Source organism: Helianthus annuus, chromosome 11 (genome assembly GCF_002127325.2).
Source record: "Helianthus annuus cultivar XRQ/B chromosome 11, HanXRQr2.0-SUNRISE, whole genome shotgun sequence".
NCBI lineage: Eukaryota > Viridiplantae > Streptophyta > Magnoliopsida > Asterales > Asteraceae > Helianthus > Helianthus annuus.
In genome coordinates, this window is record NC_035443.2 from 86838595 (window position 1) to 86853769 (window position 15175).

The 15175-nt window shown below is 39.7% G+C and overlaps 1 protein-coding gene across 1 annotated transcript; it reads left to right on the plus strand.

The window, feature by feature from the left end:
* The first annotated feature begins 1168 nt into the window (after positions 1–1168).
* Positions 1169–8963, plus strand: LOC110888451. Its single transcript, XM_022135977.1, has 2 exons — positions 1169–1861; positions 8853–8963. Exons 1-2 carry the CDS (start codon positions 1169–1171, stop codon positions 8961–8963), a joined length of 804 nt encoding a protein of 267 aa, XP_021991669.1.
* Positions 8964–15175: the final 6212 nt, after the last annotated feature.

A 15175-nucleotide genomic window follows, 5' to 3' on the forward strand; every position in this document is an offset into this window, starting at 1 on the left:
TTCCTCATTAAGATTCAAATTCTTGTTAACATCTAAAAACATGTTAACACTCCTGGCAAATGTGTTTCGATAAAATTACACAAGCCATCCTTATATTGGATTCTTCCAATTCCTTTTCTCTATTTTAATTAAATATCCATTAGTGATGTAATGCCTGCGGGCCATAATCATTGTCTAATAAGACAAAAGACAGTTGTGGTCTACGACTCCCTGTCAAGAAAAGGTAATGAACTATGTTCAAACCTAAATGCCTTGATTCTCTAAAATCATGGCTTATGAATGAAAATTATCCTTGTGACTAGGCCTTTTGTATGCCACCCTATTATCCTTAATAGTTTATAACTGGGATAAATATAATAAAATTTAAACAAATTAAATTAACCAATATGGATTAAAATTACCATGGTTAATAAATTATCAAGATAACAATTCTGTTATAGACCTCTAAATAAATCATTGTCATCATTTTATGTAGCAATCAAGCTACATGGCAGAATCTGAAGAAGTCAACAGTCACCCTCTGGAAAATCATGATACTACCAGAATCAACGTAACTGGTGCGGAACTTCAAGCATTAATTGATAATGTTGTCACCAAAGCCATGGATAGGTAGTTTAGTGAATTAAGTGGTACTCGAAGCAAGACCCTATCCATACCTCATTCTAAATCGCACCCTAAAACTCACTATGTGGCTCATAGTAAGCCACCATCTAAAACTCACGAGTCGAAGAAGGATGATGCCCAACACTCATCAAATCAGCATAGTACTCCGTCTAAGAAGATTGTATTCGATCAAGAGCCATGAGCAAAAACCTGTTCTTACAAGTATTTCGTCTCCTGCAAGCCCAGGGATTTCACTGGGGAAAAAGGAGCCATTGATTGCATGACGTGGCTAGACGAGATGGATACCGTGGTTGATATCAGTGGTTGCGAAGGGTATTGTGAAGTTTGTGTCACAATCGTTCAAAGGTGAAGCTCTAGCTTGGTGGAGGTCCTTGATCCAAGCTACTGGGAAGATCCCATTATATAATCTATCTTGGGATCAGTTTGTTGCGTTGATCAAAGAGAATTTCTGTCCTCAGCATGAAGTTGAGAAGATTGAGACTGACTTTTGACATTATTTATGAAGAACTTAGACTGTCAGGCATATCTCACGAGCTTCAACACTATGTCTCGATTGGTTCCTTACTTGGTTACACCAGAATCAAAACGCATAGCTCGATTTATTGGGGGTATAGCCCCGGCGATTAAAGCTAGTGTGAAAGCATCAAGACCTACTACCTTTAGGTCAGTAGCTGATTTGTCATTATCTCTTACCCTCGATGCGGTCAGGCAGAGATCGCTTAGGAATTCTGATGAGGGGAAAAGGAAACGTGAGGATGCTAACTCACACCGTTCAGATAAGAAGCGTAAAGGGAACTCGGATCACAAGAAGAGTTCGGGATTTAAAAAGGATGACCAACAGTCGGGTGAGAAGCCCAAATGCAAGACCTGCAAGAAGCGTCATCTGGGAAAGTGCAGGTATGAATCAAAATCCCAATCGCAGCCTAGGGCTTGTGGGATCTGTAAATCTAGTGAGCATAAGACGTTGGATTGTAAGAAGATAAAGGATGCGACTTGTTACAACTGTAACGAGAAGGGGCATATCAAGTCTAACTGCCCAATGTATGCCAAGAAACCTGAAGAAGGTAAGAAGACCAACGCTCGGGTCTTTCAAATGAATGCACAAGAAGCGATTCAGAATGACAACGTGATAACAGGTACGTTTCTTATCAATGATGTTTATGAAAGGGCATTATTTGATTTGGATGCAGACAAGTCGTTTGTGGATGATAAATTTTGTAAGTTATTAAATCTGCCTGTTAAAACCTTAAGCATAAAATATGAAGTAGAACTAGCCGATGGTACCATTAAAACTGCTTCAACTGTGTTAGATGGATGTTTTATATCCATTTGGAACCATTCTTTTCCGTTATCTTTGCTTCCTTTGAAACTATTTGGTTTCGACATAGTAATAGGCATGGACTGGTTATCTCATAACCAAGCCCAAATTGTTTGTGACAAGAAACAAGTGGTTATCAAGACTCCACATGGTGAGCCACTCACAATACAAGGAGATACTCAATATGGGTTGCCTAAGTAAGTGTCTATGCTTAAGGCATCGAGGTGTATGAAGAAAGGTTATGTCATTTATATGGCACAGGTAACCATTGATGAACCAAAGCCCAAGGTGGAAGACATCCCTGTTATCTCTGAATACCCAGAAGTATTCCCTGAAGAACTACCTGGTTTACCACCAGATAGGCAAGTGGAGTTCAGAATCGACATTATTCCTGGAGCAGCACCTGTTGCAAGAGCACCTTACAGGTTAGCACCGACTGAGATGAAAGAGTTGAGAACTCAGCTGGATGATTTGTTGGCCAAAGGTTTTATTCGACCTAGCTCGTCTCCTTAGGGAGCACCAATTCTGTTTGTGAAGAAAAAGGATGGATCAATGCGTTTATGCATTGATTATCGCGAGCTAAACAAGGTTACGATCAAGAACAGATATCCATTGCCCAGGATCGACGATCTGTTCGATCAACTACAAGGGGCAAGCTACTTTTCCAAGATTGACTTAAGGTCAGGTTACCATCAACTGAAGGACAGAGATGAAGATGTGCATAAGACTGCATTCAGAACTCGTTATGGTCACTACGAGTTCTTGGTGATGCCTTTCGGGCTCACTAATGCACCAGCAGCATTCATGGATCTCATGAATCGCGTCTGCAAGCCTTATTTGGACAAGTTTGTCATTGTTTTTATAGATGACATACTTATTTACTCGAAGAATCAAGCCGATCATGAGAAGCACCTCCAATGTATTCTTGAACTTCTTCAGCAAGAGAAGCTCTATGCCAAGTTTTCAAAATGTGAGTTTTGGCTTCGTGAAGTCCAATTTCTTAGACAAGTGGTTAACGAGCATGGTATCCAGGTGGATCCCGTTAAGATTGAAGTTATCATGAATTGGCAAGAGCCGAAGACGCCCACAGAGATTCGTAGCTTCTTGGGTCTGGCAGGATATTACAGGCGTTTTATTGAGAACTTTTCAAGGATTGCTGCACCCCTAACTGCATTAACTCGCAAGAATATAAAGTTTGATTGGGGTCCTAAGCAACAAGAATCCTTTGATGTTCTTAAACAGAAGTTGAGCAATGCCCCTGTACTGACATTGCCTGAAGGGATCGATGAATTCGTGGTTTACTGCGACGCATCACACACTGGCATGGGATGTGTATTAATGTAGAAGTGCACGAAAAGAATTACACCACCCACGATTTGGAGTTGGGTGCCGTTGTGTTTGCACTAAAACTTTGGAGGCATTATTTATATGGTACCAAGTGTGTGATCTATTCTGATCACAAGAGCCTTCAGCATCTGTTTAACCAGAAGGATTTGAACATGAGACAGCATCGATGGATGGAGACACTGAATGATTATGATTGTGAAATCCGATATCATCTAGGTAAGGCAAATGTGGTCGCTGATGCTTTGAGCAGAAAGGAAAGGGTTAAGCCCATTAGAATCAATGCCAAGAGCATTGAATTGAAGAACAGTTTAAATGAAAGATTGTTGGTCGCTCAGAAGGAAGCTGTATTAGAAGCCAACTATCCGAATGAAAAGTTGGGAGTAACTGCTGAACAGTTGTCCTATGGCAAGGATGGAATTCTAAGATTGAATGGAAGAATATGGGTTCCAATCTATGGAGGACTTCGGGACGTGATTCTTCAAGAAGCCCATAGCTCCAAATACTCAGTTCATCCTGGAAGTGACAAGATGTATCAGGATTTAAAGGCAAATTACTGGTGGATAAGTTTGAAGAAATCTATAGCCACTTATGTGGCCAAATGTCTGACGTGTGCTCAAGTTAAAGTAGAAAACCAGAAGCCGTCAGGTTTGCTACAACAGCCTGAACTTCCCACCTGGAAGTGGGAAATGGTAACTATGGATTTTATCACCAAGTTACCAAAAACAAAGAGAGGAAATGATACTATTTGGGTTATAGTAGATAGACTGACTAAGTCAGCCAACTTCTTACCTATTAAGGAAACACACAGCTCAGATAAGTTAGCTCAGCTGTACGTGGACGAGATTGTATCTCTTCACGGAGTGCCAGTGTCTATCATCTCTGATAGGGATACGAGATATACATCGCATTTTTGGAAAAGCTTTCAGCAATCCCTAGGCACTCGATTAAACTTCAGCACTGCATATCATCCTCAGACGGATGGTCAAAGTAAGCGTACAATTCAAATGCTGGAGGATATGTTAAGGGCTTATGTTATTGATTTAGTTGGAAGTTGGGATGATCATCTTCCATTGATAGAATTTTCATATAGTAATAGCTATCATTCCAGTATTCAAGCTGCACCTTTTGAAGCTTTGTATGGAAGAAAAAGTAGGACGCCAGTTTGCTGGGCAGAAGTTGGAGATGTCTAACTAACAGGACCTGATATAGTCCTGGAGACGACAGATAAGATTGTGCAGATACGTGATCGTCTCAAAGCTGCCAGGGATAAGCAGAAAAGCTATGCGGACAAAAGGCGTAATCCTCTGAAATTCGAGGTAGGTGATAAAGTGCTACTTAAGGTATCACCTTGGAAAGGGGTAATACTTTTTGGCAAGAAAGGCAAGTTAAGCCCAAGATACATAGGACCATTCGAGATCATCGAATGTGTCGGAACAGTGGCTTACAAGTTAAACCTGCCTGAAGAGCTCAGTGGAATTCATAATGTGTTCCACATCTTCAATCTGAAGAAGTGTCTAGTTGATAAATCGCTAGGCATGTCACATAAGGATGTGCATATAGATGAGAACTTAAAGTTTGTTGAAAAACCTTTGTCGATCGAGGATCGACAGGTTAAGAAACTTCGAAAGAAGCACGTACCGATTATGAAGGTTAAATGGGATGCCCGTAGAAGTCCCGAATACACGTGGGAGGTTGAATCCACAATGAAACAAAAGTACCCTCATTTATTTCAGTAAATCTCGAGGTCGAGATTTCTTTTAAGGGGGTGAGGATGTAACACCTCGTAAAATCACGACCAATATTATGAAGACACGTGTCATGGACTTTAAACGTGTAAGGAATTATTTTCGAAGGACTAAAATTGTTAAACAACGTAAATATGTAAGTGATAGGGATCCAAAGTGTCAACATGCCATTCTTGTGCCTCTGATTGACCTCACACGACGTTCGTATTCTTTAACGAATAATTTATCGAACTTGAAAATTCGTTTGTGCTCAAAATAAGGATCTTGTGAAACATAGGGGTTAAAAGTGTCAACATGTTAAAAGTAACCTCTGAGTGACCTTTTAACGATCCCAAAAACATTGTAACGATTATATTTTTTGCCCGCAAGAATATTGGATATTAATTCTTGGAGTTTTGACGCATATAATAATCAAAGTGGAAATTACAAGTAATAAGAGTTAAATACATTAATGTTGCATTTCAAGACGGTTCGGTTGACCTCGTAACTAACCGAAAGCTTATTGATAAATGTTTGAAGACTCAAGACCCTTAAAAGTCAAGTTTGGGGGTTAAAAGTGAAATAAACAAAAGTTAAAACAAGTTTAGATGGACCAGGGACTAAAATTGCAATATCTGAAAGATTGGTGACCGGAGACAGCCTTGACTCGGGCCGCGTAAACATCAAGACAGTTCTTACGTGGGCCGCGTAGAACTGCCAGATGTAGAAAACTCTGCACATCTGCAGGTTGACCAGTTGCACCACCTTTGCATGCCTTGTTTTCGATTCCAGGGACTGAGCCAATACTATTTCATGCATAGGGACACCTGGAATCATCAGAAATCAATTGTAGACTTGTGTGGAGTGATCTTGTGAAGTATTTTTGGCTATATAAGAACTTGTTCGTTTGCTAGTTCATTGCTCATTCACAAAAATTATTCAAACTCACTCTCTGGAGCTCTCTAGACTTCAAGCAAGTTTCCCGCAGCTCCTAATTCGTGCTAAGAGCCTTGGTAAGCATTCTTAGCCCCTCTAGTTCAAGATTTATTAGTTTAATGACCAAAAGTCAAAGCCGTCGTAATTAAGCTTTGAATTAGTGATTAATCACTAATGGTCCAGCCATTATTCGAATTGAAAGTGGCTATGAGTTGGTAATTATGTGGGTAATAAGTCCTTAAAAGGGCACCCACTGATTATCACCCTAACTTGGTTAATTGTCGGGTCAAACTTAATATTAAAAAGTCAACAGAAGCTATTTTTTGCAAATAAATTCATAACTAGTAATGTAGAAGTTATGGAACCTGTTTTAACACTAAAATAACTTGGTAAATAATGTAAGAACATGTCTAAGCATGTTCAACCCGACAATTCTGAGTTTAGGCTAGGTTCGGAACCGAAAGTCGCAAAAGTAGACTTTTGCTTAAACTTTCAGTTCTGACCCGATTTAGCTTGTTTTAGAAATGCCTTAGGGATCCATTAGGACCATATTACATGTTAGTATAACCCTCTGAGTTTATACAATGTGGTTCCTTTGTAATTCTAGTTCATTGCATGTTTCCATTAAATGTCTAAAATTGACAATTATGCCCTTTTAATATAAAAACCAGATTTTTGAAAATGTGAGAGGAAAAAAACCTTCATTACTGATTTATAAACATGTCCTAAAAATTTGACATCAGTTTGAGGTATAAATTAGGAGTTATGCTCAATATCGTAATTTGAAAGCTTTTTATTAATTAAACGGCATTTTTAACATAAAGCCTATTTAAACCCAAAGTTGACACCAAACTTTTTACCCACTGATGTAATATGATATATTGGGATTTTTGAATATTTTTATTAATTTTTAAACTGATCATAACGTAGGGTTATTGCTTTGATTCGGTAATTGACGGTTATACCCTTTTTGCTAATAAAATGAGTTTTACATAACATTTTGATACCAAACCTTTTCCTACTGATTTTATATGTTAAATAAAATATTTTAAGCCTTCTGGACTGATAAAAATCTCAGCTTTCCTTATATAACCTGAAAATCGCCTAAAACCGACTTTTTACGCAATTTAAACTCATGGTATGGGTTAAAACTATTTTTAGCACATAAGGCTTATTACCTACTGATATTATAAGTAAATTTTATACTTTGACAGTAAGTAAAAGTTTTGAACTCAGATTTCCAAATTTGACCTTTAAAGCTTATGTGAAATGACCAAAATGCCCCTACAGTGCATAGTTTGGTTTTAAATGATAATTTAACATATATGCAATACCTTACTGATATAACCTACTAACATGAATATTTTTACTGATCAGTTTAGACCAGAACCTCAGATAAATAATTAATCTCTTTTATAATCTTTAAAATGACCAAAATACCCCTACGGGGCTTAAATCGATTTTAAATCCGTTTTGGGCATAATGGAAGGTATCCTACTGATATCACAACATATTTAAGGCATATTAACTTGTGAAACCTGTATATGACTCTTTTGGTTACCCGTTATGCATTTTTCGTGTTCGAAACGGTTTATGTGACTAGTTTGCATAAATTGACCAAAACGGGTCAAACCTTATCATTTCTACCTAAATCCAGAATGTGTTTAGTTTACCCATACTATACAAGTCTTCAAACCTATCGGGTCTAAATAACATTCTAATCCGGTTTTCGCTTAATCTTGCGTTTTGAACCGTGTACCTTTCTTTATAACTAACCGGTCTAAGTTTAAACTTAAGTAAGACCCGTTAGGAATCTAATAGGTTATTAAAACCTTCGTTCCAGATTTAGGAGCCCAGTAAAAGATATTTGCACTTGCTGATTGTATACGGCTGAGATAAATTTGAATATTTTGCTCAGGTAAATACTTTTAACTTATTTTCCCTTATACGGACTTGGGGTACGGTATATAAAATACCGCTTGGTCGGGTATTGAATCTTTAATCGTATGAAGGTTAATTAATTGATATAACCCGTTTAATCTGTTTTGTTTGTTTAAAGCCTTTGGGGGTTTAATGATCATGTCCTGGATATCCTCAGCTCATTCATTGAAATGGCCACGACTTAAGCACGGGGTGTAGGCATACACCTGCCGGTGCGTATGTAAAATAATATGTCCGCTTGTTCGAGAATAACTCGCCGTGGGTTGTATTATGTGGTGTATCTATTAATCTTTAACCCGGTATTCAACCCGGGCTACTGAACGTATAACAAACATATATTTCTTTTTAAAGATTATTTTTAAATAATTAACCCAAGTTATAAAAGATTAATTGTGCCTTGTGCATTTAAATCAATTTTCTTAAAACAGTTTCAAAAGTGTCGGTTAATTGTATTTACCAGTGTAAACTGACGTATTTTCCAAAAGGTTAAGTGCAGGTACTATGCAAAATAGGCTGGCTACTCTTGAGTGAATAAATAAAAAGTCCTGCAAGCTTTGTCACTTAAAAAATCTGTTGAACAATATTTCCTTTGTTTTGATCCGCCTGTGGATCCTTTTACATTCCGTTTGTAATACTTATGTTACTTTCATTCGGTTTGTAATATTATTACTTTTAGACTTCTGTTGTGCATTGAACTGTGATAATTGACTATGATCATATCAATTACGTTACGATACTCCCCACCGGGCCCACCGGTAATACGTGGAAATATCAGAGTGTGACAGGTTAGTATCAGAGCCAACATTGAGTGAATTAAGCACTAGCCTTTTTTGTGTTTAATCTCAATGAAACAGTTGCACAATCCTTGACTTCCGAGTCTAGGCGAAGGACTTAGGATTAATCCTAATCTTTATTTTGTCCTTTATTGTTTTCTTGGTTGTTTCTTTTGTTTGTTTTGACAGGAACAGAAGGTGCCACCGCGTGTTAGAGGTAGAGGAAGAGGCGTAAGGCCCCAATCTTCACCAGTCATGATCATGAGGCAGGGCCATCTTACTGGCGAACTCCTTCAGTGACGATGAGCACTAGTCCCCAAGAAGACTGGAGGACATACTTAGAGCCTGCGAGGCGTTCTGCCTCACTTAGCTCCTCACCTTCGTACCATGATTCTTTCAGGCTACATCAAGGCAATGAGTCCGATCATTCTCGCCACTTCTTCTTGCCGTTGCAGCGGTCGGGTTCACACCGCGCCTTCGAGGACCTGGCCCCGTACTTTCAGAGCCGGTTCAATCCGGCAAATCAGGTGCAAAAACCAGTGGGTTTTAACCCATTGGGACCTGAAGATCATTTTTCCGGTGACCAAGCTATGGATATGGATGATGACCTCGATCCGGAGATGCCACCAAGTGGGACGCCGACGCATCCCATCAAGATTTCTGACGGATCGTCCTTTCACGGTTCGCCATATCAGGGCCCAAACAGCTATGAAACAAGGTTTGCCTCGTACCCTTGGGAGTTCACTCCCCTTTTTAACCCAGCACCTCAGCAGTAGGATCCCTCCGAGGATTCACGATTCCAGGCGGTTACTCCACCGCCACCGCCGCCGCCAGAGCAACAACCGCCTCCGGGGCCACCGAGGCGGAGAAGATCAAACGCACGGATGTTCGTGCGAGGGGGATTCCATTTCAGCACCCCTCAACACTCCAGTGGCAGTCACTACCCGCCAATGTATGAACACCCGCAGATGGGAGGGCCTTCAAACCCCGTTTCTGAGGTGGACTCCGCACCATTCGCACCACCATCACCACCACATATGGGTTTTGATAACCCAATACGTTCTTACCCCGGTGCAGCGGCATATAACCCTTTTGAGCAGCCAGGCCACTCTGGCTACAATTACTACAATGCCCCTGATGTTGACCCATATCTTGTTGTGGCAAACTACAATGCTCTTCATCCTGAAGGGCCCTATGGAGCTTCCTACCAGACTAGATACCCAGCTTATGGGTATCAATACCCACCACCTCTCCAGCCTCAGCCGCAGCAGCAGCCGCAGCCGCCACTTGTCCAACCACCGCATCAGCAAGAGATTCTTCAAAGGCTGAATCAGGTGGAACGGGATGTTCAAAGGGAGCGTAGGAGCCGTAGGGGTCTACTCAAGGGCTTGGCTGATTTAATCAAGGGGAAGAGCAAGAGGGATTTTTGAATTCCTTGTTTGTTTGTTTGTTTTGTATTTTTATTTCCAATTAAGTCCCTGCATGGACATCTATTTATGTATCTAGTCCCTGCGAGGACTTGTATTTTCAGTTTAGCCCCTGCGTGGGCAAGTTATTTATGTAAAAGTCCCGTTTAGGGCACTTATGCACTCCTTTTAAAATTTTAATGGAATGTTCTAATATTAAATTTCATTTGTCATCATGTGTATGAATGTTAAATATGAAAATAAATAAAATATCATTCCTTTTTATTACTAATCTGCCATTAAATAATAAACAAAATCTTAAAGGCAAAACCTAGCCCATGTGTCATTTTAAGACAGGGCCATAATAGTAGTTCCTTATTAAGATTCAAATTCTTGTTAACATCTGAAAACATGTTAACACTCCTGGCAAATGTGATCCGATAAAATCACACAAGCCATCCTTATATTGGATTCTTCCAATTCCTTTTCTCTATTTTAATTAAACATCCATTAGTGATGTAATGCCTACGGGCCATAATCATTATCTAATAAGACAAAAGACATTTGTGGTCTACGACTACCTGTCAAGAAAAGGTAATGAACTATGTTCAAACCTAAATGCCTTGATTCTCTAAAATCATGGCTTATGAATGAAAATTATCCTTGTGACTAGGCCTTTTGTATGCCACCCTATTATCCTTAATAGTTTATAACTGAGATAAATATAATAAAATTTAAACAAATTAAATTAACCAATATGGATTAAAATTACCATGGTTAATAAATTATCAGGATGACAATTCTGTTATAGACCTCTAAATAAGTCATTATCATCATTTTATGTAGCAATCAAGCTACATGGCAGAATCTGAAGAAGTCAACAGTCACCCTCTAGAAAATCATGATACTACCAAAATCTACGTAACTAGTGCGGAACTTCAAGCATTAATTGATAATGTTGTTACCAAAGCCATGGATAGGCAGTTTAATGAATCAAGTGGTACTCGGAGCAAGACCATATCCGTACCTCATTCTAAATCGCACCCTAAAACTCACTCTGTGGCTCATAGTAAGCCACCATCTAAAACTCACGAGTCGAAGAAGGATGATGCCCAACACTCATCAAATCAGCACAGTACTCCATCTAAGAAGATTGTATTCGATCAAGAGCCACGAGCAAAAACCTGTTCTTACAAGTATTTCGTCTCCTGCAAGCCCAGGGATTTCACTGGGGAAAAAGGAGCCATTGATTGCATGACGTGGCTAGACGAGATGGATACCGTGGTTGATATCAGTGGTTGCGCTGATAAGGGTATTGTGACGTTTGTGTCACAATCGTTCAAAGGTGAAGCTCTAGCTTGGTGGAGGTCCTTGATCCAAGCTACTGGGAAGATCCCATTATATAATCTGTCTTGGGATCAGTTTGTTGCGTTGATCAAAGAGAATTTCTGTCCTCAGCAAGAAGTTGAAAAGATTGAGACTGACTTTTTGACAATTGTTATGAAGAACTTAGACTGTCAGTCATATCTCATGAGCTTCAACACTATGTCTCGATTGGTTCCTTACTTGGTTACACCGGAACCAAAACGCATAGCTCGATTTTTTGGGGGTTTAGCCCCGGCGATTAAAGCTAGTGTGAAAGCATCAAGACCTACTACCTTTAGGTCAGTAGCTGATTTGTCATTATCTCTTACCCTCGATGCGGTCAGGCAGAGATCGCTTAGGAATTCTGATGAGGGGAAAAGGAAACATGAAGATGATAACTCACACCGTTCAAAGCCCAAGGTGGAAGACATCCCAGGTATCTCTGAATACCCAGAAGTATTCCTTGAAGAACTACTTGGTTTACCACCAGATAGGCAAGTGGAGTTCAGAATCGACATTATTCCTGGAGCAGCACCTGTTGCAAGAGCACCTTACAGGTTAGCACCGACTGAGATGAAAGAGTTGAAAACTCAGCTGGATGATTTTTTGGCCAAAGGTTTTATTCGACCTAGCTCGTCACCTTGGGGAGCACCAATTCTGTTTGTGAAGAAAAAGGATGGATTAATGCGTTTATGCATTTATTATTGTGAGCTAAACAAGGTTACGATCAAGAACAGATATCCATTGCCCAGGATCGACGATTTGTTCGATCAACTGCAAGGGCAATCTACTTTTCCAAGATTGACTTAAGGTCAGGTTACCATCAACTGAAGGTCAGAGATGAAGATGTTCATAAGACCGCCTTCAGGACTCGTTATGGTCACTACGAGTTCTTGGTGATGCATTTCGGGCTCACTAATGCACCAGCAGCGTTCATGGATCTCATGAATCGCGTCTGCAAGCCTAATTTGGACAAGTTTGTCATTGTTTTTTATAGATGACATACTTATTTACTCGAAGAATCAAGCCGATCATGAGAAGCACCTCCGATGTATTCTTGAACTTCTTCAGCAAGAGAAGCTCTACGCCAAGTTTTCAAAATGTGAGTTTTGGCTTCGTGAAGTCTAATTTCTTGGACATGTGGTTACCGAGCGTGGTATCCAGGTGGATCCCGCTAAGATTGAAGCTATCATGAATTGGCAAGAGCCGAAGACGCCCACAGAGATTCGTAGCTTCTTGGGTCTGGCAGGATATTACAATCGTTTTATTGAGAACTTTTCAAGGATTGCTGCACCCCTAACTGCATTAACTCGCAAGAATATAAAGTTTGATTGGGGTCCTAAGCAACAAGAATCCTTTGATGTTCTTAAACAGAAGTTGAGCAATGCTCCTGTACTGACATTGCCTGAAGGGATCGATGAATTCGTGGTTTACTGCAACGCATCACACACTGGCATGGGATGTGTATTAATGCAGAAGGGGAAAGTTATTGCCTATGCTTCCCGACAATTAAAAGTGCACGAAATGAATTACACCACCCACGATTTGGAGTTGGGTGCCGTTGTGTTTGCACAAAAACTTTGGAGGCATTATTTATATGGTACCAAGTGTGTGATCTATTCTGATCACAAGAGCCTTCAGCATCTGTTTAACCAGAAGGATCTGAACATGAGGCAGCGTCGATGGATGGAGACACTAAATGATTATAAACATGACGCAACAGATAACTAATCTGCTGCTCAACGGTAAGAAAACGAGTGTCAAACTCAGGAAATTGAGTAAGTGGTGCAGGAGGATGCGAAAACGGGGACGGTGATAGACGAGGGGGAACAAAAGTAGGCTGACACGGACATGGCAAAGGTCGCGGTGTCATCTCAAGCTCTAAAATCCTGCGACTCATGATCTCATACTAGAGCTGCAATGATAGAAGTAACTCATCTCGTGTATAACCAGTGAAATGTGAGGGATGTTAGGGATCAGAAATCGGCATGGTGTATGGTGGGAACCATCTAAGTGGCTCATCAAGTGGTGAAGAAATAAAATAAGCAGAAGGTGCATACTGACGCATGTGAGGGAAAGCTGCTGACACATGTGGGTCATGGCTAGGCTGCTGGCTAGAAGGGCCTTCCCCTGGACGGGGTGGAGGGATGTCCTGCAAGAAAGTGATAGGTAGGTCAGTGTGGTGAACATCGGACTCAACAGGGCGAATAGTGTGACAACCCTCATAATTACAGGCGTCCGTACAATTAATTAATATTAATTTGTGCTTAATGATTGTGCTTAATTACAACTGATGACTTAAACTGCTTTCTGATTTCTGTATCATACATACATGTGCATCACATTTCATACTGTCACAACATTATCACATACAAACTTTAGTGACATACTTGATGCACAAAGCACAGTTAGCACGGTTAGCGGATAACTCAGAAATATACTGACAGTGCCAGTACATAGACAGACAATGTTTTGAGGTCCAGTATGAGCCAGGGACAAGGTACTACACTAGTATGGAGTGTAGGGAAGTAAGGACCATAAAACTGCATCACTCGGTGATAGTTTAAGTGCCGGAAGGTGCCTAAAACCCACTCAAAGTGCAGAATTCTGCATTTATCATTAAAATTCAGCATTTTAACATGCTAGTAACTTGCAAAATTGTGGCAAAATGGTCCTGTATGCTTTCCTAAGTGTCGGGAATTAAAAGTGTCACAAAAGGTTACATAAAGGACACTATACGGAATAACTTAGCACTTTAACAGAACGGTATCTAACCGAACAACTGGACATTACCTGGGACACCAAAATATTGTTAAAAATATTGTTTCATTTTTTCTAAGCTAGTCATGGTTCCCGAGCACCTTGACATATTATAAAATGCATCATACATATTAAACATTAGATAAAATGTTTAACCTTCCACTAACTTAATTATATACCTTTTAAACTTTACAATTTACCCCCCTCCCATACAACCTACGGTTCACTTGATGGCCCCACTCACAAAGATTTGTTAAATCTCCACTAAATCCTTCCATATCTTGCATTGGGATTTGATGGATTATGTGAGTACTTGGGGGAACACACTACCTATTGGGTAGTAACACTTAGTGGGATTATAAGAAACTAATCAACTTCATCATCTCACCACTACAACTCTCTCTTCCCCCATAGAAAAAGCTACGGCCGAACACCCAAGCACACCCACCAACCATTTTCAATTTTAATTCATACAATCCAAGCTTGTCTTGAGGTGAAACAAAGTGATTAAGAAGTTGTGGAGCACTCGGAACTTGAAGGACCTCACTTGTTTGCTATTAACCACTCATTTTTCTCCATTGATCTTCCCTAGCTTTAAGCTAGTTGTAAGACTTCTTTAAACTCTTGATACTTCATCTTTTTAGTGGTTAAAGATTATATTATGATGAAAACATGTGAACACTAAAAGAACATGAACATAAATCATGAAACATAAGCTCACAAAAGATGAAACATAATGAAATATTGCTAGAATGTGGTTGTTTTGAATATGTGGATGATTACTTGTTAGAGCATGATTAAAAGCATGGTTTATCATCATATGGAACTTGTTAGAGCATGATTAAAAGCATGGTTTATCATAATATGTGGATGATTACTTCTTAGTAATGTAATGTTGATCATCATATGGAACTTGTTAGAGCATGATTAAAAGCATGGTTTAACAAGTTAGAGATGATTATGTGTTGTCATAAAATAATC

What these genes read in the sequence shown, in the direction of transcription:
- LOC110888451 (XM_022135977.1), top strand. Translation starts at nt 1,169, where the DNA reads ATGTCTCGATTGGTTCCTTACTTGGTTACACCAGAATCAAAACGCATA. An exon ending in GTAAGTTATTAAATCTGCCT is followed by an intron (nt 1,862 to 8,852) that starts GTTAAAACCTTA and finishes TTGTTTTGACAG; the next exon opens with GAACAGAAGGTGCCACCGCG.